This window comes from Bos mutus, chromosome 15, assembly GCF_027580195.1.
Source record: "Bos mutus isolate GX-2022 chromosome 15, NWIPB_WYAK_1.1, whole genome shotgun sequence".
Classification (NCBI taxonomy): Eukaryota; Metazoa; Chordata; class Mammalia; order Artiodactyla; family Bovidae; genus Bos; species Bos mutus.
In genome coordinates this window covers 52,361,692-52,385,176 of record NC_091631.1, presented here as the reverse complement: position 1 = coordinate 52,385,176, position 23,485 = coordinate 52,361,692, and the positions used below count along the sequence as shown (strand labels likewise).

Here is a 23,485-nt window from a genome sequence, read left to right as displayed (position 1 = left end):
GCTGATGTGGGCACAGGAACAGTAGCTTAGGGCCAGCCAGGAGAGGGACAGCCAAGCCTAGGGACAGCTGTCAAGTCACCACAGGGAGTGGAGTCCCCCTCCCTGCTTGTTCCATCCCACACTTAAATATGCCACCTTCAGTGCCCCCTGCTTTCCTGTCTCCTCCAGAGGTAGAAGCAGCTCTGGTTATGGCTAGAACAGCAGGTTCTTGGGTCTTTAGTCTTGTCACCATGGTCTCCACAGGCCGTGATCCATCGTGCCTGAGAAATGCCCTGCTAAATGTTTGTGTCAGGAAAGCCTGCTGGTGATGCAACAGATAGGTGGGGGCAGTGACGAGGACTCTGATACCACAAAATGTACTCAGCACATTTTGAGTCAACACAGAGATGGGAGCCAAGAAAGATAAGGATTTTAGTTGTTTGAGTGTTGTTTATGTAAACCCTCCTTCATCACCAAAGATTTGAGGCTGCTGGCAATGAAAACTAAAATGATGATGATGGTGAGAGAGGGAGAAGACTCTTAGGATCAGAAAATAAAAATTGTGGAAGAAAAGCATGACCTGATAAAGCACAAGACCTGAAGACACAGGCATGGGCAATAAGGGATGACAAAGCTGCAACAGTTGACTTTCACGCTGGCTTTGGGTTTCTTGGAAATCCAGGCAGAGGGAAACTCAGCCAGTTACATAATTGTGGTAAGCAGAAGAAGGAAACAGGTCAGAATCACAGGGAAAATAAAGCTTTTCCAAACAGTGAGCAGCAAAATAAACATCTCGATGAAACTTTATACACGCAGACTTGGAATCATATTAAAAAGTCACTGAGAAATGGCAATTTTGCATAACGTCAAGGTGAGGTAGTTCAAATATCTAAGCATCTGGTGACAAGATCTATGGATAGAATAAAAAGTGCCTTAAAATTTTTAGTAGGAATTCTTATCTTTTAAAATATTAGCTAACATTAATAAATAGCTTTTTATTAATATTTAAGAGTATATTATAGAGAACGCATGCATTACAGAAAAGTAAATATATCATCTTGGACTCCCTGGTGGCTCAGTGGTAAAGAATCCACCTGTAATGCAGGAGCTGCAGGAAATGCAGTTTTGATCCTTGAGTCAGGAAGATCCCCTGAAGGAGGGAATGGCATCTGCTCCAGTATTCTTGCCTGGAGAATTCCATGGACAGAGAAGCCTGGCGGGCTACAGTCCATAGGGTTGCAGAGTGCGACGTGACTGAAATGACTTAGCATGCACATATGTATAATCACCTGTATTCCCACCATGAGCGTGTGTATATTTTCCAATTTTTTATCTAGGCATATTTTTAGATATTTTTTACAAATTTATTTTTATGCAGCCAGACTGTTTAGTAACCTGATTTATTGTTTAACGAGTACATCTTACTTATAATCCATGTCAATGAATGTTCATTCACAATGTGATTTTTAATGGAAATTAATGTGGATGTATCATAATTTATATGGTTCAGATGGTAAAGAATCCACCTGTAATACAGGAGACCTGGGTTCGATCCCTGGGTTGGGAAGATCCCCTGGAGGAGGGCATGGCAACCCACTCCAGTATTCTTACCTGGAGAATCCCCATTAACAGAGGAGCCTGCTGGGCTACTGTCTATGGGTCACAAAGAATCGGACACGACTGAGTGACTAAGCACAGCACAGCATATTATAATTTAACAATCTCGCCTTGTACATTGTGTTTTTCTTTAATTTCTAAAATTATAACCACTGTAATGAACATCTTTATAGCAAAATGCATGCATTCTATAGTTATTTGTTTTATGTTAAATTTTAAATGGAATAAAATTTTCTGAACAGGTACATCCCTATTCACAAATCCTTTGTTGTAATACTGAGACCTCCCAGTATTAGGACCAGGTTAAAACCAGTGGTTTAGACTGTAAAGGAAAGATGTACAACAAAGCCTTCAGCCATTTTCTGTCTCTGTCATGGACTTCCAGATATACATGGCAAATTGAGTGCATACATCTAATATATTTTTCTCTGAAATTTTCCTCAAAATATGGTAAAGAGAGTTTTTTTTTTTTAGAAAAAAAAAAATCCATGAGGACAAAAAGAATGAGGAAAAAAAAAAGACCATAGCAAAATTTTAAAAGCTAGAAATCAGGCAGACAAGTTGCAACTAATTTAGTAGGACTGAGCAAACTGATCTGAAGTTGGCAATGGGGAAAGATAAGTGCCAACCTGATTTATTGCACTGAATTCTCAAAGGCTGCTGCTGCTGCTGCTGCTAAGTCACTTCAGTTGTGTCCAACTCTGTGCAACCCCATGGACTGCAGCCTACCAGGCTTCCATCCATGGGATTCTCCAGGCAAGAACACTGGAGTGGGTTGCCATTTCCTTCTCCATCTCAAAGGCTAAGGAATTGTAATAAATCTGCTGTTAACCAACGTTACACCCATGTATGAACTAGTAATAGCCCCCCTTTTCTCAAGACACTCTACAGCCATCTACCAGAAGTTTGTCATAATAAATATATAATTCCCTTATGCCTACAGTGTGGGAAAGGTGCTCTCAGAATTGTACAGTACACAGCTTGCCCAGCTGTACATACCAGCCCTGACATGGAGGCACCAGGGAGCACTAAAAATAGAATGAATGAAGAGACTGATGTACAATACGGAAGAATGGTTAAAACTACTTCAAAAGAAAAGTTAGCATTTCTTTCTAACCTTGGCAGAAGCCTGGAGCTTTATCCTCTGAAAAGGGGAAGACTGAATATTTGTGGAAGGAGAATGCCAGGCAGAGTTGAGGACAGAGGTTATTGTACCAGAAATATAAAGTGTGCCCTGTAAATGCTGAGTCCTATCCTGCTCCTTCCACTTGGCCACAGGAACACTGGAACCCAGGCCTTTACTTTGCAGGCAGGAGAGAAGAGGAAACTGCTTAGGAAAACAAAACCAGCTCAAAGGAAAATACGTAAATATTTTTACATTGGGGGGTCCCCCAACTAAACATTCCAGTGGATCACCCAACAGAGAAGCTCATAGTACATGGAGCTCCAAATCAGCTTTTAAATCCCCACTTTGCAGTAAGCAGACAAGCAAAAATTACCAGTCATTTGAGGAACAAGCCTAACATGAAAGATAGAGACCAAAACAAACAGATGTTAAAAAAGAAACTTGAGGGGACTTGCCTGGTGGTCCAGTGGTTAAGAATCCACCTGCCCGTGTAGGAGACACAGGTTTAATCCCTGGTCCAGGAAGATTCCAGATGCTTGGGGCACCTAAGCCTGTGCTCCACCACTACTGAAGCCCCTGAGCCCTGGAGCCCAGGCTCCACAACAGAAGCCATTGCAATGAGAAATGCCCGCACCTCAACTAGAGAATAGCCCCTGTTTGCTGCAACTAGAGAAAGTCTGCATGTAGCAATGAAGACCCAGCACAGCCAAAGATAAATAAATAAATACAAGTTTAAAAAAAAGGAACTTGGGGAAAAGGAGACTATACAGGCAGAAGAATTTTTAAATATACCATTCATATCATTAGAGAGTTAAAAGAATATATTACATTGATTAAACAAGAACATACCATAAAAAATTCACAGAATTGAAAAATAAAAGTAACTCTTGCAAATTAAAAACACAGTTGCATAAACGGAAAACTGAATAAAGAGTGAAGCTGTCTCCCAGAAAGGAGAGCATGCAAAGATGGAAGAAATGAAAGAAAAGAAAATTAGAAGACCTTGTTCAAGAAGTTCCTATTATTAAAAGAGATAGGGAAAAAAGTGGCATAATCACCTTAGAAAACAATTTAGCATGATAAAGATGAACATACACATGCTGGACAATTGAACACGAACAAATAGTTGTTAAATTCATTCATTTATTCAACAAGTATTTACTAAGCACCTACTAATTGGGGAGGGATTGGGTGCAGGAGGAGAAGGGGACGACAGAGGATGAGATGGCTGGATGGCATCACTGACTCGATGGATGTGAGTTTGAATGAACTCCGGGAGTTGGTGATGGACAGGGAGGCCTGGTGTGCTGCAATTCATGGGGTTGCAAAGAGTCAGACACGACTGAGCGACTGAACTGAACTGAACTGAACTAAGTCATTGTGCTGGGCACTGATTATACAAGAATAATAAACAGACAAGATATAAATAAAGACAAGATATAAGACAGATTATAAATAAAGACAAGATATAAAATCAGACAAGACCTCTGCTGTCTCAGAAACTAACCAAGATTCTTCATCCCAAGGCAGCTGTGGATTATGGCAGATCTCAGACTCAATTTTGTCTACAAAGTTTGATGTTTCATGCAAGGAGTCTCTGGATAGATGATCTGTGGGCAGAACATGTGTTTGAAGGAATTATAATCATTTCATTCTGTAACTCAAAAGAGGAGTAAAAATTAGAACAAAGCTGTGTTTAGGAAGAACCAATTTAATTTTGGTAGTCTTGAACAGAGTTGTCCAAAGATAGAATCAATTGTTTCACGAGGTGGTAAGTTGGCTATCAGTGGAGGTGTTTGGTGCTAAGCAGCAGGGACTTTCCTGGTGGTCCAGTGGTTGGGAGTCTGCCTGCCAATGCAGAAGATACAGGTTGGATCCCTGGCCCAGGAAAATCCCATATGCCTCAGAGCAACAAAGCCCATGAGCCACAGCTACTGATTGCACACTCTAGACCCCATGAGCCGCAACTACTGAGCCCTCTAGAGTCCATGCTCTGTAACAAGAGAAGCCACCACAACGAGAAGTCCATGCACCGCAACAAAGAGAAGCCTCCATTCACCACAACTGGAGAAAGCCCACTAGCAGCAACAAAGACTCAGCGCAGCCATAAATAAATAAAAATTAAAAAATTACGAAGCAGCATTCATTCACTCAACGATTGCATGATGGCCTTGTTCCAGGCACTGGGGTATGCACTGTGTATTCATTAGCTATTGCTGCAAAGCAAATCACCCCCAAATCTAGTGTCTTATGATGTCTCACGATTTCTGCAAGCCAGTGGCTTGACTGTGTGGTTCTGACTCAGGATGCGTCATGAGGTTGCAGGCAGGACGTTGCCTGGGTCTGTGGTCATCTGAAGGCTCCACCAAGGCTGGAGGATCTCTTCCAAGGAGGCTCACCCACACAGCTGGCAAGTCGGTGCTGGCTGTTGAGGAGGGGCGGTAGTACCTTCCTATGTGGACCCTCCATGGGGCTTCCTATGATGTCCCTCATCACATTACAACGTGGTGACTGCCTTCCCTCAGAGTCCAAGAGAAAGCAGGATGGAAGCCGCTGTGGCCTTTATGCTCCACATTTGGGAGTTACGTACCATGACTTTCACAATAACCTGTTGATCACGTTGGTCAGCCCTCTTTAATATGAGAGGGACTACATGAGGTTATGAGTACCAGAGATGAGGATCAATCTCAGAGGCTGGCTACCACACTGTAGACACAATAACAAATGAACAAGTGGGGTGCCTAACCTCAAGAGACTGTTAGTGTAGAGTTAGGATACTTGTTGTAGATGATGTCAAAGGAACTAGACTGAGAGTGGATTCCTTCAGTCTTAACATCCTGTGACTTTGTTCTTCTAGGCCTTAGTCCTTTCCTCACTGTATCACTAGGCAACCGTCTCAGAACCAGCAGTCCATGTCCTCATTCCTCTGACATGGGCAGCTCTGAGGTCTCCATTATTAGCTGCTTGTCACTACACAGCAAGATAACCAGGGTCCCACCCTTGGGCTCCCACATACAAAAGTTCCCAGATCACCCCACGCTTGTTGTTTCTGTCCGCAGAATCTGTCACCGTCTGTGTCCCTCCTCCCAGAGCACAGCATGTCCTATGATGATGCCTGGAGGACACTGTGTCCCCATGTGGGAGCTGCTTTTGACCAGCCCAGCCAGCCCTCAACAGCAGCTACGCCCTGTGGTTTCAAGAGGAAAGAGCCCCCCCTTTCCCCTGTTGTGCTCTTTTCTCACCAATCAGAGCCATGCCAGCCACCAGACAGTGGCATGTGACCCCTTGGACGTTCTCAGAGTACTTTTGACCTTTGCACTTTGGGAATGGACGCAGGGGTATGGTTAAAATGTCTCAGCCTGGTCCACGCCAGTCCTGGCTGCTGCTCCTTTTTGGGGCACTAACCCGTGTGCACAGAGTAGTCTATTATCTTTAGGTCACCCAAGGAGCCAGAGGTAGCTGGAGCGGGGGCTTCAGTCCTAAAAGTCTGGGGGGACTGCTGGGATATATTGATGTGGGCTGCACCAGAATCCAGAAAACGTCCTTCCATGATACTCACAGGGGACTCTAAGTACGCAGTTTTCCTGTGTATAAGTGCTGCAGTCTCACCAGGTGGTCAAAACTGGATTCTAGAGAAACTCTGGCAAATATTTATTAATATTTGTTTCTAGATAGCTAGTGGAAGTTGCTGTAACACAGCAAGTTCAACTTGGTGCTCTGTGACAACCTAGAGGGGTGGGATGGACTGGGGGTGAGAGCGAGGTTCAAGAGAGAGGGACATATGCGTACCTATGACTGATCCACATTGTTGTATGGCAGAAACCAACAGTGCAAAGCAATTATCCCCCAAATAAAAATAAAAAAGAAATGAAATGCTGATATATACCGTACAACACAGGAGTACCCTGAGAACGTTATGCCAAGCGGAAGAAGCCAGATACAAAAGTAAAACTATTGTATGATTTCACTTACATGAATTACCTAGAATAGGCAAAGTCTAAGAGACAGGAGAAGCCATCAGCAGAAACTGGAGTGGAGGAGTGGTAATGGGTAAATTGCTTTACGGACACAGGGTTTCTGTTTGGGTCACAAAGAAATTTTGGAGATAGTGGTGATGGTTGTACAATATTGTGAATGTAATTAATGCCTTTAAATTGTACACTTAAAATGGCAAATTTTGTGTTATATATATATATTATACCACAATAAAAATAATACTAAAACATCATAAAGTCCCAACACTACATAAATCTATGAAGTAGAAAGCAAAATCCCATTCTCCCGAAAACAGGCCTGTTGAATTTACCATCTAGGCCCAGTGATTTCTTTCTTCTGTGACAGCCCCTTGTTCAGAGTGCATCCCCCCTTCTCTCTGGGGTTCCGGGCGGAGCTCACTGTTCTCCTTATGCTGGGCTCCACACCTGGTACTTAAAAGCCAAACTCTCTAGCTGGATGGCGCAGGCTCCAATCTCATTCCCACCCACTGCTAGATCACGTGCTTCACCATCCTGAACTTTTTCCTCACCTGCTTCTTCTTTGAAGTCTCTGTCTGTTGTGAGGATTATATGAGTCGATGTGGCACAACAAATTTTTTTTTTTGGTACAACGATTTTTAAAGGCACCTAGCATTAATGCCACTCCAGTGTTCTTGCCTGGAGAATCCCAGGGACGGGGGAGCCTGGTGGGCCCCCGTCTATGGGGTTGCACAGAGTCGGACACAACTGAAGCGACTTAGCAACAGCAGCAGCAGCATTAATGTGTGTCAACTTTAGGGCCATCTCTGTATTTTAACGTTCTAGAAGCTTCTACCATTGGTTGCTCCTCATTGGCCACCATTTTGGGGGGTGGGGCAGGGCATAGCTTCCTCTTTCATTCCTTGATGTCCCTTGGTGTTGTTCCCTTGAAAGGCCTAAACTCCATTCTGGGAAGAAAAGAGCAGATGTCAGGTCATTTGGGACTAAAGGCTTGAACTGGCTGTTCTCTGGGGTTCCCTCCTGGGACAGCCCACCTCAGTCCACAGCTGGCTGTGCTGGTGAGACTGCTTGGGGCCTAATTCCTCTCTTCCCCTGCCTCCTGCCCCATTTATATTTTTTTACATTTAAAATCTCTCAGTCATGTCCGACTCTTTGAAACCCCATGGACTCTACAGTCCATGGACTTCTCCAGACCAAAATACTGGAGTGGGTAGCCTTTGCCTTCTCCAGGGGATCTTCCCAACCCAGTGGTTGGCAACTCCAGCCCCAGACCAACAGGCCCCTTTGCAGGAGGCTCCTGGGCAGAGTTCACCAGGGCCCCCAGGCACCTCCTCCTTCCCACCTCCCAGGACTCTGACACGTCTCTGGGCCCCATTCCTCGACTCTGGAGATCATGGGTTTAGTAGTCAAAAAAAACCAACCCTCTGAAATAAGCATGAATCAATTTTATAATAGAAGTGAGGTGGGGTGGGTGGAATAAACCAAAATTCACCCAAATAAGTCAGATTAAAGGCACAGAAGATCTTAGACAAGGAGGGACAGTCTTCCCCACTGTGTCGTGAGCTCCCCAGAGCCCAGGACCGCATCCTGACCACATTGGTGGCACCCTCGGGGTGAAGCCTGGTGTCAGATTCTTTACCACTGAGCCCCCTGGGAAGCCCACCGGACCACCAGGGAAGTCCAAAGCGTGACATCTTTATCCACCTCCCCTTAGGACTCTCTCCACACCTCTCAGCACACGCTGCCCCCCTAGTCTCTCCCAGCCCCCCAGTACCTCTAAGCATCCCCTGCTGACCCATGGCTTTGCTAATTGTGCTCCCTGCAGCCCTCAAGTCCCACAAAACCAAGAAGCCCCGCTGTAACCACACTGGGCTAGTTTCTCAGCAGCTTTATTGAGAAGTGAGAGGTAGCATCACTTTCCACTGGACATGTATCCACAGGTCTGTACAAGAACTGCTTTGGGACAGACAGACAGACAGGGGGCAGGGCAGGGCAGGTGTCAGTGGTGGGGCGGGGGCACCAGGGGCAACTCAGCCCCCCAATGGGACGGGCATCTCCTCCTGCGCGGGGAGGGCGGGGGCCTGGCTCTCTTTCTCCTTGAGGGTGTTGAAGAAGCTGCTGACCTTGTCCCTCAGATCCTTCTCCAGGAAACTCAGGTGATCTTCCACGTCCCCCGCCAGGGGGCCCAGCTTCTGCCTGAGCGTGTCCAGCTGCTGCACCATGGCTTTGTTGAAGGTCTCGCCGTAGGGCCCCACGGTGCGGCGGAAGTCCTCCACCTGCTGGTCCAGGCGGCTGCTCAGCTCGGCCAGTGACTTCTGCAGGTCCTCGGCATTGCCCAGCTGACTTCCACGCACGCTGTTGACCAGGGGCACCAGCCCCTGCCGCAGCTCCTCGGCTTTGGCTGAGATCTTGGCCTTTAGCTCCTCGGCATGCTTCTTCATCTGAAAGGCCAGGCCCTCCAGCTGGTGGTTGAGCTTCCCCTGGACGTCCTGAGCATAAGGGGCCAGGCTGCGGCGCAGTTCCTCCACGTTCTCCTCGATCTTGGTCTGGAGCTGGTCCGCGTAGGGCGTCAGGCGCCCCTTGAGCTCTTCCACGCGCTGGTTGACCGTGGCCTGGAGCTCCTCGGCGTAGGGCGCCAGCGAGGCCTGCAGCTGGTCCAGGTTCTGCCGCATCACCTTCTCCATGCGCTCCGCATAGGGCGTCAGCTGGCGCCGCAGCTGCTGTGCCTGGGTGTCGACCTGGGTGCGCAGCTCCTCTGCGTATGGTCCCAGGCGCTGCTGTAGCTCGCGCATGTTGTCCCCGATCTTCTGGCTCACCTCCGTGGCGTGGGGCAGCAGCCGGGCCCGAAGGTCCTCCAGCTCCTTCCGAATCTCCTCCTTCAGCTTCTCGGAGTCCTTGGTCAGCCGTTCATGCAGTTCCGTGGCAAAGGGCACCAGCTTCTTCTGCAGGTCGTCCGTGTAGGTGCTCACTTCCCCAAGTTTATCTTGGAAGAGGGTGCTGCGGGGAAAGGACGCAAGGGGGCCACCGTGAGGCTTGGCATTCCTGCCTGCGTGCTAAGTCGCTTCGGTCCTGTCCGACTCTGCGACCCCGGGACTGTAAGCCCGCCAGGCTCCTCCACTGCGACCTTAGCTCCTTACATACCACTCACCTTCCACACACCTGCCTAAGACAGGTGAGCGTGCAGGGTACTGAATTCACCCATCTTATCCCCATGACTTTCCCTATGGTGGATGGTGATTTAAGCAAATGGATGTAATCGACTAAGGTAATACATTGACCTTGTACCTCTGGATCTCCCCTGGAGCTTGAGTCACAGTATCAATTAATACCTATCATGTGAGCTGGAGCAGTGGGCTTGCCTCTCCTTATCTGTAAAGTAGAAAGACTGAACTTTGAGGTCCTTCTCAGCCCAGGTGTGCTGTGACAGAGATCACTTGTGATGTTCTGGACCTCTTTTAGCATCTTCTAGTCACATGGGATGCTGGTTTCCCTGCCGTGTGGACACCCCCAGAGGCTTCCCAAATATCCTCACCCCTCCCCTTCTCATGATTTCACAGAGGCCTGTCCTGGAATGTATTAGAAGCCAGCTCACATGACATTCTTTCCCTCCCTTTCTTCTGGGAGCCTCAGTGCTAAGATGTGGCCATTTATTACACTCTGGAAAGTTAAAGTGGGAAATTCCCCGGTGGCCCAGTGTTTAGGACTCAGCAGTTTCAGGGCGGGGGTTTGATCCCTGGTCAGGGAACAAGATCCCACAAGCCACAGGGCATGACAAAAAGAAAAAAAGAAAAGTTAGAGCAGGGATTATTCAGTCCAGCCTTCCTTATTTGCAAACATGGATCCCAGGATCCAAGTCTGGAGAGCTCTGGTCACCCAGTGACTTGATGGCAGGGCAGTGGGTATCCTAAGCTCAGGTCTCCTGCCTCCGAGTCCAGCCCTTGCCCACACGTTGCATGGTCTTTAAGAAGCCCTTCCTGCAAGCTCTGCCCCTCTTACTTGAGCTGCTGGGTGAGCTCAGACTTCTGGATATGTTCCACCGCCTTCTTGGCATTGTTGCCCAGCTGGCTGAAGTAGTCCCAAATCACGGTGGCCACCTGGTCGGCATTGACCTCCGCCTCGGCTCCTGGGTGGGAAACAGCAAATTCATGAACACCGTCTCCTTCCTTGCCCCCCTGCCCCAGCCCTGAGCTGCAGACTGGATGTCGGGGGCGGGGCACAGCCACTGACTTTTCTCTCTGCGCTTGGCTAGTTAGAAGCCACAGGGGTAGGTAAAGCTGGGGTAGCACCCATGCCAGGGAGCCCAGCACTGTGAATGGACAGCACTCCTAAGAGCTGAGTGGCAGCTGGGGAACCACCTGCCTCCAGCTGTGGGCTGACAGGCACTCGGAACTGTCCTCTTTCCCTGGCCCCAGACTCGCCACCCTTCCTGCCTGACGCAGCAGATGGGTCCTGCCTAACAGTGCCATCTGAAGGCAGCTCCTACTCACCGGTGACAGCCACCAGGGCCAGGCTCAGGACCACAGCCTTCAGAAACATCCTGGGCTCCTCGCTGGGCTGGGAGAGTCTCTTACTGCACCAGATCCTTCCTGGATTCAGAGGGGCCAGAGGAGAGGGTCTCAGGCAGCTCACTGTACTGCTGTGGAACTGACTGAAGCTCAGAACCAGTCAGACATTTAAATCCTCACTGGGCTGCCCTCCCCACCTTCCTCCCCAGTGTGACTCCACGCTGGAAGGTGACACATTCCCAGGAGGCCTCTTGGACTTTTGTGACCCTTGGACAACGTGGAAGCTGATGGCAGACTGGGGCTCAGGCAGCGTTCAGAAGCAGCTGTTCTGATCGTGTGCCCCACCCATCGTGGAAGGGGCTGTGAGCCAAGGGAGGAATGAGGCTGAGGGAACACCTGAGCTCGGGACTGATAAACAGAAGCCCTGTGGCCGCTCGGGTCTATGCTCGGCTTGGGGAGGGGGGCAAAGTTCACAGTTCCTCTGTCTGCCCCAGTGAGGAGGGGCCCCCACTCCCACATCCCCCAACCCTGACTCCATCTCAGAGCACCAGGCTCTGGACTGGGACACCCAGGGCCACAGATGGGATAATGAGACAAGATCTAGGGTTCTGGTCAAGGTGAGCCCGGGAGGAGGCGACCCCTGCAAGCCTGGGTGGAGTGGAGGGAGATCCTGTGCTAAAGGTATTAATTGTAAGTGTGCTGTATGTCCCACCATTGCCAAATGTGTCACCTTGGTCTAATGATTCAACTTGGCCCAGCTCTGGCCTCATTTTCTCCTTTAAAAATGGGATTGTTGGGTGTATTAAATGAGATATTACTGGTGAAATGAGCAGTATCGTGCCTGGCAGAGTAAGCACTAAAAAATAGCCATTACTGTTGTTAATAAGAATATTAACTATTTTCTGGATTTGGACCAAGCAAGGAGTACAGTAGCATGCTTGCTGCTCCAATGAGAGTGGCAGAGGGAGACCCCACCCTCTGGGGGGCATCAGGCAGGCACAATGCAGGGTGAGGGGCAGACTGGCCCGAGGTCTGATTCCTGCCCACCTCCTCCCTGGACGGGAGCAGTCAGCTTGTGATGAATCACAAGACCTGAGGCTCTCAGGGAGCGTCTCATCAGGAGACAGGGAAGGGGGGTGGTGGTGGCATCCACATCTTCTACTTGGACTTCCAACGTCCTCTGCAAGTGAGGTCATACACAGAAAGACATCCACCAAGAAGGCGGTGCATCCTGACCAGTTTGTGCCCCTCTGCCGGACCACACAGGTCACCTTGAGTGACAAGGAGATGACATCCATCATATTGCACTGTTGGCTGCCCTCCATGAATGCCATGCCCCGCACGTGGATGGGCTTCTGTAATCTGCCACTGGAAGAGTCCACAGCTGGGCTGATCCTGACTTCCCGTGTCTCTACTGTTTCATAGACCAGAAGTGACTTGATGTCTCTTGGGGTTGTAGATAGCTAAAAGGCCTTCCAGTGCTTGTATCCCTTCTGTAGAATCCCCACTACCTGGCAGTGTCCCACCCCACCGATCGCCACCCCCAGCGTCAGGGAGCTCCTCCTTCCAGGAGCAGCCTGGGCCATCTTGCAGTAGTTTATGAAGGCTTCTGATGCTGGAGTTGGACTCCTTGGCTTTGCATGTGGGCTCCGCACATACTGACTGGGTGACCTCGGCCAAGTCTCTTAACCTCTCTGAGCCCCATGTGCCTCAGTAGGGCATAAAACTGCATGCCTTCTGGGCTTCAGGGGGTCAGGGAGATAATCTGAGTAATGCTGGGAGACATGCCTAGCCCACAGTCAGCACTCATCAAGCACAAGCCATGTTTTGCCCCTGAAGACTTCACTGCACTGCGACACTCCCAAATCAGGCAGAGTCCTGCCTAGGTTGGGAGCAAAGGTAGTCCGCTCACCTCTGGCCTCATCCCTTTCCCCCTCAATGGGCCAGAGGTGAGCAGGCAACGAGTCACCAAGGACTCTCAGTTGAGTTTGCCCTCACTGAATGGGAGCATGTGTTTTTGTTTTTTGGCCACAATGTGTGGCATGCAGGATCTTAATTCCCCAACCAGAGCTCAAACTTGCACCCCCTGCAGTGGAAGTGTGCAGTCTTATCCACAGGACAGCTGGGAAAGTACCAGAGAGCATGCTGTGTATCAGTCTGTGAACAGATTAGTTCTGGGCGGTGGGAGAGAATGAGAGGCCCCTGTGCCCTGTCTTAGATTGTTTGAGCTGCTGATGGAAAGGACGTGAGTGCCGGCAGCTCCAGCAGACCCTGGCCCTATGAGTCAGGGCACGGCCACATGGGTGGGCACAAAGGGCTGTGTGACGTTGGGTGAACCATATCCCTTTCTGAGCCTCCATCTCCTGATCTGTACAACAGACAGACCTAATGGTCAATGAGGTAATGAGGCTGAGAGTCTAGCATCACTTATGGCCACCCTCCTGCCCCCGTAACAGAGATCAAACCGGTGGGCAGCCCGAGCCCAGAAGCAGGAGGGAACGACTCAGGCCCAGCCAGGGACGGGCAAATCACACGGACACAGGTGCCCGTGTTTGCTCCACGCTGGCCGTCCACCCAGGGCAGAGCTCAAAGGGGGTGGCTCCTGGGTGGGAAGATCTGGGTGAGACACTAGGAGGAACTTCCAGCGCAGAAGGCCATGGTGAACCAGGGCCTCTGGCTGGCAGGGCTGAGTCAGCGCTGCCCAGTCCAGCCTTGTGGCAGGGGCATGGGCCACAGAGGCTCGTGAGCGAAGCCTCACTCGCACACAAGTGGAAGCAGAGAGATTTAGTCTGACCCTAGAGGACCACTTTTGGCCCCAGCTGGTCAGATGTTCTCCTTCCCGCCCCTCCTCCCTGCCTGTTACCAGGTATGGGGGCCACGGCTGGAGCAGCGTCCTCATCCCAGGGGAGCTATGCTGGTGGGAGGGAGAGAAGAAGGGAAGGAGAGGCAGCTTAGGCTGGGCCACTGATCAGACCCTTCCTCAGATTGCCCTACTGAGACCCACCTGGAGCTGCTGGGAGGGGCACAGGCACACAGAGGCCAAGCCCTTGGAATGAGATAAGGTCCCAGGCCCCAAGGCATGTCTCAACCCAGCTGCAGAGGCCCACACTCTCCTGTTCTCTACCCAGCTTGACACCACACCGCTGGGTCTCTCTGCCCACATCTTCTGACCTCCCTGGGCTCACCGGCCCATTGCCACGCAGGAGAGAGAGGGCGGCCTCCTCCAGAGGCTCCACACACATGGAAGGAGAGTTGGAGGAACCAGGGCCAAGGGCTCCAGCCAGTCCAACCCAGCATGCCCCAGCCCAGCCTGGAATCTGGATTCCCACTGTGACCCTCACTTCTGGGGAGAAGGAACAGATCAGAACGAAGAGGGAAGAACGGCTGCCCTCTACCTTCCCCAAAGTCCAAATTCTTCAGGACCTCCCAATCACCTTCCTCTCCTCCCCACCCCATCACCACAGTCTGTGCTCAGGAAGAGACTGAAACGGATGCACTCTGAGTGCCTGATAAACCTCCAAGGGTCTCATCTCTCCATGCAGTTTGGTCTCAGTGTGCGTATTAGAAGACCTGGATTCTGGCTCCCAACTCTGCCATGGATGGAATATGGGTACCTGGGTATGTCTCCAGCCCTGCCTTAGGTTTCTACCTATAAAATGGGGTTAATAATGTCTGTGGTGGGCTGTGCTTAGTTGCTCAGTCATGTCTGACTCTTTGCAACCCCATGAACTGCAACTTGCCAGGCTCCTTTGTCCATGGGGATTTTCCAGGCAAGAATACTAGAGTGGGTTGCCATGCCCTCCTCCAGGGGATCTCCTCAACGCAGGCATCAAATCCAGGTCTCCCACATTGCAGGCAGACTATTTACCATCTGAGCCACCAGGGAAGCCTGTGAATACTAGAGCAGATAGCCTATCTCCTCAAGGGAATCTTTCCAACCCAGGAATCAAACTGAGGTCCCCTGTATTGCAGGCAGATTTTTTACCAGCTGAACTACCAGCGGAGCCCTAATAATGTCTACTTCGCAGGAATCATTTGCATTTTAACAGATAACCATGTCTAAGTGAAAGGAATAAATCTCCAAGGAGAAATTTCAAGTTTCAGCCACAGATAAAGAATTCTGAAGGTAGAGCTAGGTCACTTTCTTGGGCCTCTGACTTCCCACGGTGGGTTTAGTTGCTTCTTCCTGGTAAGATGGCCACCTGCCAAAAGCCCTAACTCTACATTGGAGGCTCCTCCTGCCTTCAGACTATGCTGTCTAAGGAAAGACAAGTGTCTGGGAGAAAGGAGGAGAGATTTATCTAGCCCCCTTCATGGACCAGCGGGCTTTTACATATCTCTTATATTTCACCACAATTCTGGAGCATCAGTGTTCTAGCCCCATTATACAGAGGAGAATATTGAGGCACTGAGATGTTAGATCTGTGGCTCTGGGTCATATCTGTAGGTGCCAAAGGCACCATTTAAATCTAGAATTTCCTGGCTCTGAGACCTCACTGGAAGACAGAGCTCCCTAATGCTGCCTCCAGGCTGCAGCTCCTGGTGTGAGCCCAAAGGACACTTCACCGCAGGAAGAGGCCGGGCATCTCCTGGACAGCTGACTGGCCCCTCTCTCCACTACACCAGCCTCACCACAGCCTTGGTTGCCTCCCCAGCCACAGGACTATGAGGCCTGGTATTTCTAAGCTGAGGAAGTTGAGGTCTGAGATCGAGAGGTACTCAGCGCTGGCCTCAGTCCCAGCTGCACAGTCTGCCCCCTGGGGACGTTATCAGTGAGTCCAGAGGGCAAGATGAGGAGACGGTGTGGTAAAACAAAGGCCTTGCGCTCAGCAGCCTTTGACCATCTCCCACCATCTCCTGTAAGAGAGGGATCAGCTCAGGAGGCTTCTGGGTCAGCTGCACTCGGGACTGAAGCCCAGAGACGGAGATCCTGGGGAGGGGGCTGTGGGCACTCAACTGTGTCCCACCTCTGCACAAGCCCCTGCCCACATGCCTTCTGTGACTTCACTCTAGACACCCCAGCCCAGCCAGCTGAGTTGTGTCCAGTCTGAAGAAGCCAATCCCCCTCTCACATTACCCCCACTTTGCAGGCTGTTGTCAGGGCTTAAAGTAGGGAAGGACCTGGAAACCAAGGGCAAAGGGATGGATGAGGTTTGTCCCCAATCTGTTCACCCAACTCACCAGCCTCTCCCTGGGGAACCAGGCTGCTCAGAAAATGGGGTAACCCCAGGTCCAAGCCATAGGGGTAGCAGAGAGCCAGGTGGGCACCCTCAGCTTTCTAGAGATTTCCCAACTCCTAGCGGGCCTGGGTGCCTCTGGCTACCCTCTGTCAGGGCCTGGTCTAGATTGATCAGCAGGTGACCTTTGCCCAGCTGCCTGGGCCCTCACGCTGCCCTGTGTCCTGGGGATAATATAAAACAGGTCCGAACCCTCTTGCCTGCATACAGTTCATCCCAAGAAGCAGCCACTCCAGGTAAGGCTCCCTGGGGGGCTGAGGGATAAGGAGAGCAGGATGGGGAGGGGCCGGTGGGGTTCTGTGCCCAGCCCAGCCAGCGAAGCCTGGAGAAGCACTTGTAGAGCTGAGGAAGCCTTAAGGCTTGATGAGTGCCTCTCCCCAGGCATTCTGGGGAGACCGAGGTCCCTAGGGGAAGGTCACTTGCCCAAAGCTACACAGAGCCTAGTGGTGGAGCTGGGATTGCCACTGGCTCCATTTTCTGCTCACTCTGCATGTTTAGGATTAGAAGAAGACTCAGACACCCCAGTCGTGCCCCAGACAGAAAACCTGAGCCCTGGAGAGGGCAGAGAGTCACCCAGAGTCACTCAGCATGTTAGTGGCAGAAACCTGGCCAGAATCCACATGTCTTGATTCCTGGTCTGGGGGGTTCCTGCTCCATGCCCCGCCTCGCTCTCTCTGCCCTGGGTCCCCCAGTCCCCTGTCTGAAAGCCCATAGCCTCCCCCATATCAGCCCTCTCTCCTCCCAACTTGACCCGGCTCAGGCCCTGCTTTAGGGGCCACCGCATCTCCCCAGGGAGGGCCACCTGGTGGTGGTGGAAGGGGTGGGACTTGAGGAACGGCTCACAGGACCCTTCCCTGCAGGAACCAAGGTGCCATGCAGCCCCGGCTGCTCCTTCTGGCTGCCTTCCTGGCGCTCCTGGTCTTGCCTGGTAAGCAACTGGAGGGGACGGGGCTGGGGGCAGGGACGAGGCAGTTTGGCAGGTGGCTGGGGAATACAGGGCCCTGATGGGAGCTGGGCAGGAGCCAAAGGCTCCCCAGAGGCTGATCCACCCCACTCAGTCCTGCTCTCCTCATAGAAGCTACCAAGGCCGAGGAGGGATCCCTTCTGGACAAAATGAAGGGCTATGTGAAGGAGGCCACCAAGACTGCCAAGGATGTGGTTCAGAAGACCAGGTATGCCCTCACCAGGTATACCCCACCCAGCAGGCCAGGTAAACCCTCACTTTCCAGGGGCTGCCTTTGAGCTTGCTTTCCTCCTGGGCTCCTGCAGGGAGAGATGACGGAGGGGCACTGCATCCTGCCTCTCCTCCCTCTGTCGTCCCTCTTTCTCCCTCTTTGCCCTCACTTCCATTTCCTTTCCTGATAATCTGGTTGGAGGTTAGGCCCCACCCAACTCAATTTCCAGAGAAGGCAATGGCACCCCACTCCAGTACTCTTGCCTGGAAAATCCATTGTCATCCTCCTTTCTTCCTCTTTGCCCTCATTTCCATTTTCCTTTTCTGATAATCTGGAGGTTTGGATCCAAATGGCAACCACTCCAGTGTTCTTGCCTGGAGAACCAAGGGACTGGGAGCCTCAGTTGGTAAAGAATCCACCTGACACGACAGGAGACCCCAGTTTGAAACTCAATTTCAGCCCTGTGAAAGATCTGCTGGAGAAGCCTGTGTAGGCCACCCACTCCAGTGTTCATGTGTGTGCCTGTGTGTTGTGGCTTCAGCTGGTGTGTGAATCTGCCTGTGTGTGCAGGAGACCTGTGTGATCCTGGGTGTGTGCATGATTCCTGCCTGTGTGTGAAAGCCTGTGTGTCCAGTATTCTGGCCTGTGTGAATGTGCTACGGTCTGTACAGTCCATGGGTCGTGTGTGAGTTGTGCCTGTGTGTGCCTGTTTCACTTTCAAAGCAATTTCAGCCCAATGTGTGTGTGTGTGTGTGTGTTTCTGACTTGTTTCAAGTCCTCGAACATGTGTGAACAAAAGTCAGTCCTTCTTCTCCCGCCTTGCCCCTGCCCACCAGTCCTCTGCTATCCCCACCCACCTTCCCCACCTCCACTCCACCCACATTGGCATTTCCATAGCAGAGGTGATCACAAACACTTTTAGTCCTCTAGACCCACTGTTAGAGTAGATATTATTTTCACCATTTTGCAGACAAGAAAACCAAGGCTCACTTAACCAAGTGACCTGCCCCAGATCACACAGCTAATCAATCCTCTGATGACTGTTGAAATGAGAGACTGCCTCCCTCTGCCCCACCACCTGGAGCCACCAGGATGTACAATTCTAGGGGGCATCACTCGCCTCCACTAGAATGGCAGTCCTGACCTTACACATCTCCCAAATCAGTCACTCCTCTCCAGCTTGCTTCAGATCCACCATCTGCCCGCACCTGGAGAAAGTCCAGGTGACCTTGGTTGGGTTCCCATCATTACCCTTGGCATCCTTTCCTGGGGTGCAGCTATCGGGGGTCCCAGCCTGAGGTCTTAGGGCATTGCTGGGTAGGGTTGAGAGGGTGGGGGGAGCGCCAGTGGGGAAGGGTGGGAGACCCATAGTTGTCACTGTCCAGAGACAACTCTCACCCCCACCCCATCTGCTCCCCTCACTTTTTTGACCTCCAGAGACTGGATGACTGAGAGCTTCAGCTCCCTGAAAGACTACTGGAGCTCATTCAAGGGCAAGTTCAAGTGACTTCTGGGAATCTGCCTCCAGTCCCACACAGTCTCCACCCTGAGGCCGTCTGAGATCTCAGTACCCCAAGTCCACCTGTCTATCCATCCTACTAGCTCCTTGGGTCCAGCAGCCTCCCAGGGCTGCCCCCAAAGGTCACTTACAAGAACAGCATTCTCAGTGCCCTCCCACCCCACCCCAGACCTGGCCCACCCCAATGTGCTGGCCTTCCAATAAAGCTGGATGAGAAAATGCCATGAGTGGGGTGTCCTGCACGGGCCATGTATGTTTGGGCTGAGAATGCACTGGGGTTCTTCTGTGGGCGGGCTCGGGACTGGCTCCAACTCAAGCGGGCCTGGGGTTGGTGCCCCAGCCACCTCTTAGCAGCTGGGTGGAGCAAGGTGGAATGGCCATCCCTAGCCTGCCTGGTGGACAGTCTGGCGTGGGAGCAAAGGGATGCTAGGTCTGGCGAGACTTTGATAAAGCGTCAAGTGCTGTGTAGCATGATTGAGTGTGTGCTCTGTGCCAGGCCTTGCACCTGGCATTTTACATCACTATCGGAGTTGAGACTGTGTGTTCATCAAAATTCTGGAGTGGACGGGCACTGCCTGGGCTGCATGCCCCCACCCCCACCGCAACCGCACTTGGGGGAAGGAGGCCGAGGGTGGTGGTTAAACTAAGATACACCTGGGCTCTAGTCTTGGCTCTGTCGCTTCATACAGCCTCAGTTTCTTACCTGTAAAGTGGGCACAATGATACATGATCCATCGTAGGTCTGCTGAAAATGAAGGAAGGAATTGAGAGCGTGCACAGCACCTGGCACCTCCAAGGCACCTGGCAAATGGGTGCCCTTGTCACCACAGGCTGAGCTGACTGTCCCCTTGGGACCAGGACTGGAGTGGGGGGCCTGTGTCCTGAGAATTGAGGAGGAGCCCGAGGTCATCCAACACAGGCTGCAGCCCTTGTGTCCCCACCACCCGTCAGATGTTCATGCAGGAGAGTTCCAGAACCACAGACTACCTGAGCAGCTCCCCTCCCTGCTCTTCCAGTGATAAGACTGAGGCTCCCAAGTGTGAAGGCACTTGCCCAGTGTCACTGAGTCAGCAAATAGCAGAGCTTGACCTCAAACCCAGGTGAGCTGCCATATTCTGCTCAACTGACTCAGAAAAAGGCTTAGTTACTCCTATTGTTGTTACAACATAGCTCAAATGGTTAGGAACTAAAAAAGCCCACTCCTTTTGGCAGTTAAGATACACTAGAGATGGAGGAGGGGTAGATTATCCAGCATCAAGGGCAAAAGGCCCTGAGAAGAGAGAGAAAGAGAAGCCCCCTGAGTGCACTGCCCAGACCTTTGCAGATCTTAAAGGCACAAGCTGCTGGGAACACTCAATTACATACAAACTTAAATGCCTGGCCAAATTTTTTTTTTTATATAATCACGGATGCTCATGAGCACATAGGTTTAGAAAGGGCAACCTAGCCCATCCTGCTGTTCAGTCTTCGAAATGAGTTTACATGTCCAAGCTCCAGCTTCTGCATCAATACCACCCATTTAATCTACCCAGGATCTGGGAAAGCATACAGTGAGATGATGGATATGAAAGCAGCTTGGAGATTAGAATTCGTTACTTGCAAAAGGTGGTGATTTTCTTAGGTCAGAAAATAGGGGCTGGCAGGCTTGGAGCCCCGAGGATGGGGCTAGCACTGCTGGGCCTGAGGAAACAGCAGCTGTTCCGGAGCTGGGTGGGGGTGGAGTGGCAAGAGGCCCTGGTGAAAAAGGATGTGTTTGTTAAAGTACATTTTGAATTAATAAGGGAGGAAGGAGCAAGCACCAAGCCCTTCATTTGAACCTGCCCTAGGAAGGAACCACAGGAAGGTTACTGTGGGAACCTTCAAGTCCATTCAATCATTGAAATCCCCTCACATTTCAGCTGCCCTTGAGCAGGAGGGCCATTTAATCTATGGATCTGGGGGGAAAGGATGCAGACAGGGAGCCCATATAAAAGCCGACTTGGCTGACTTGGATATGCTCTTTACAGGGTGCCTGCATTGGATCATCTGTCACTTTGCCTGGTCCTCTATTTCCTTCCTGTTTGGGCCTCCTAATGAAAGAGCATCTCCTAGCCCACTCTTCAGACCCCAGACAAGCAGGCCCTGTAACATCAAGGCCCCGAGAGGCCAGTGTTTGGAGCTCAGGACTCCAGTGGGACATCATCAGGTGTCCCTGACCACCGCCCCCTGGAGGCCCCTCCAGGATCCCCCCATACCCATTCTCCCCAAACAGAATTTTTGGCTTTTGGAAAACTTATTGTTTAAAAATCATCATCGAATCTTCAAAAAAAAAAAAAAAAAATACAACCCATCACACGCGTTCCACTCCGGAAATGTTTATTCTAAGAAACCGAAGTGATGGCCAGGGGGGCAGCCCGAGGCATCTCACTGGGCGTTCAGCTTCTTGGAGGCCTCGTCTATGGCGGCCAGGATGCTGACCTTGAGGCTCTCCAGCACGGGCATCAGGCCCTGGCGGAGGTCCTCCAGCACCGGCTTGGCCTTCTCGCCCAGCGCCTTCAGCTGCTCGCTGGCCTTGGCGTGGTACTCGGCCAGGCTGCCGCCGCCCTCCTTGAGCGCCTCCAGGCGCGCGGTCAGCCGCTGGCGCAGGTCGTCGCTGTAGGGCGCCAGCTGCTGCCGCAGCGTCTCCACGTGGGCGCGCGCGCGGTCGCGGAGCTCCTGGGCCAGCGGGCTCAGCTTGTCCTGCAGCTCCTGCACCTTCTGGCGCGCGCCCTCGCGAAACTCCTCGCCCAGCGGCGCCACCTTCTGGCGGTAGATCTCCACCTCCTCGTGCCACTTCTTCTGGAACTCGTCCAGGTAGGGCTGCACCTTCTGCTTCACCTCCTCCAGGTCCTTGTGCATCTCCTGCCTCAGCGACGCTGTCTCCTTTTCCAGGTTGTCCCAGAACTCCTGGGTCACTGGGCCCAGCTGTTCACGCACTTTGGACAACGTGCTGGCCAGGGTGTCCCAGTTGTCCAGGAGTTTCAGGCTGAAAGGGGAGAGAGAGGAGGGCTCAGGCTAAACCTCCCAGGCCCCAGCTACCCCCAGAGCTGCAGCCCAGCGCCTGTGCTTGCCCCGTGTGAGACCTGGGCACACCTGTGCCTGAACGTGGGGTAGCTGGGGACAGATCCTTAGCCTGGCGTCTCCCATCCACGGTCTCCCCCCCCACTCCCCACTGCATCCCATTGACCAGATGGATGGAGGAGTTAGAAGGAGACAGAGCTGGAGCTGGTTTTGGTGCCCGATCCTGTCTGTCCCCAAAGGTGGGCCTTTTAAGGACCTAGTCTCTACTCTTCCAGCCCATTCTCCTCTCTGAAGACAGCCATCTCTGTTGCTGGCTGGAGCTGAGAAGGAGTTAAGAACAGGCAGGGGCGGAGTGCAGTGCGGAAAATACTGACCAGACAGCGCTGGTCTGCCCCTTGCTGGGGGGCCCTGATCCTGCTTGTGGATCCCACTCCTTGCTTCTATGGGGCCCATCAGATAGGAGGTGGGGATTGGGCCAATCTGGCTGCTTCTTCCCACAGGCTTCTCCATCCCCCAGCACCGACACCCCCGACCCCTGCCCCAGGCACAAGCGGGTTCTTACTTGAGCTGTTTTCCCAAAGTGGAGGCTTCGAATTGGGCCACATAGTCTCTGCCACTATCCTTGATTGCTTCCACATACACGGTGGCAAAATCCTTCACCCGATCCCAGGATGACTGGGGGTCATCTTGCTGCCAGAAATGCCGAGCCTGGCTCCCTGGGAGGGAGAGGGGAGACCCAGATCAGACCCAGCTCTGGGCCAGGATCTGAGCAGAAGTGCTTGGCAGGGGAGAGGGCTGCGAGGGAGTAATTCTGCTCCCTGGGCCCAGGAGGGTGGTCTGCAGGGGTTCAGGGAGAAGGCTCCCCACAATGGTTGGCTCCCTAGGTTAGGGGCACCTACCCGTCAGGAAGAGCACAGCCAAGGTCAGCACCACGGCTTTCATCTTGAAGGGATGTGGGTGACCTGGAGGAGAAGAGGGGCCCAGCTGAGCAGGGCTTGAAGGAGCCCGTGCACTCTCTACTCACTCCATCCGGGGAGGAGGAGGCGGGGCACAGGGTGGGGAGGGCCAGGGGTCCAGAGCCCCCAGCCTGGGGTAGAGGCTCGGGCCAGCATCCCAGAGCCTCAAATGCCTAGAGCTGGGGAGCGGGTAGCAGCACTTACCTCAATGGCCAGCAGTCTAATCAGCCAGCTCTCCCCCGGCCTATTTATGTGTCCAGGCAGGGCTGGGCTCAGAGGCTGATAAGCCCAGCCCAGGCCTTGCCGCTGCTCACTGGTCCTGGCGATGTGGAACTCAGAGTTCAAGGATCAGCTCTGT

At 52.0% G+C, this 23,485-nt stretch overlaps 2 protein-coding genes and 1 non-coding gene across 3 annotated transcripts; 1 reads left to right on the top strand and 2 right to left on the bottom strand.

Annotated features, from left to right (window-relative positions):
- Positions 1-8,700: 8,700 nt before the first annotated feature.
- APOA4 (apolipoprotein A4) lies at positions 8,701-11,280 on the bottom strand. Its single transcript, XM_070383211.1, has 3 exons — positions 11,184-11,280; positions 10,693-10,819; positions 8,701-9,693 (listed from the first exon to the last, which is right to left on the bottom strand). The coding sequence occupies exons 1-3, from the start codon at positions 11,230-11,232 to the stop codon at positions 8,727-8,729; spliced, it is 1,143 nt and encodes a 380-aa protein (XP_070239312.1). The 5' UTR covers positions 11,233-11,280; the 3' UTR covers positions 8,701-8,726.
- A 5,602-nt stretch (positions 11,281-16,882) lies between these two features.
- LOC102284044 (uncharacterized) lies at positions 16,883-19,344 on the top strand. The gene is made up of 3 exons (XR_011466983.1): positions 16,883-17,366; positions 17,514-17,610; positions 19,051-19,344. It is a non-coding gene; the product is annotated as an uncharacterized protein (transcript).
- A 2,126-nt stretch (positions 19,345-21,470) lies between these two features.
- APOA1 (apolipoprotein A1) lies at positions 21,471-23,470 on the bottom strand. The gene is made up of 4 exons (XM_070384166.1): positions 23,332-23,470; positions 23,071-23,133; positions 22,734-22,887; positions 21,471-22,136 (listed from the first exon to the last, which is right to left on the bottom strand). Exons 2-4 carry the CDS (start codon positions 23,111-23,113, stop codon positions 21,536-21,538), a joined length of 798 nt encoding a protein of 265 aa, XP_070240267.1. The 5' UTR covers positions 23,114-23,133; positions 23,332-23,470; the 3' UTR covers positions 21,471-21,535.
- Positions 23,471-23,485: the final 15 nt, after the last annotated feature.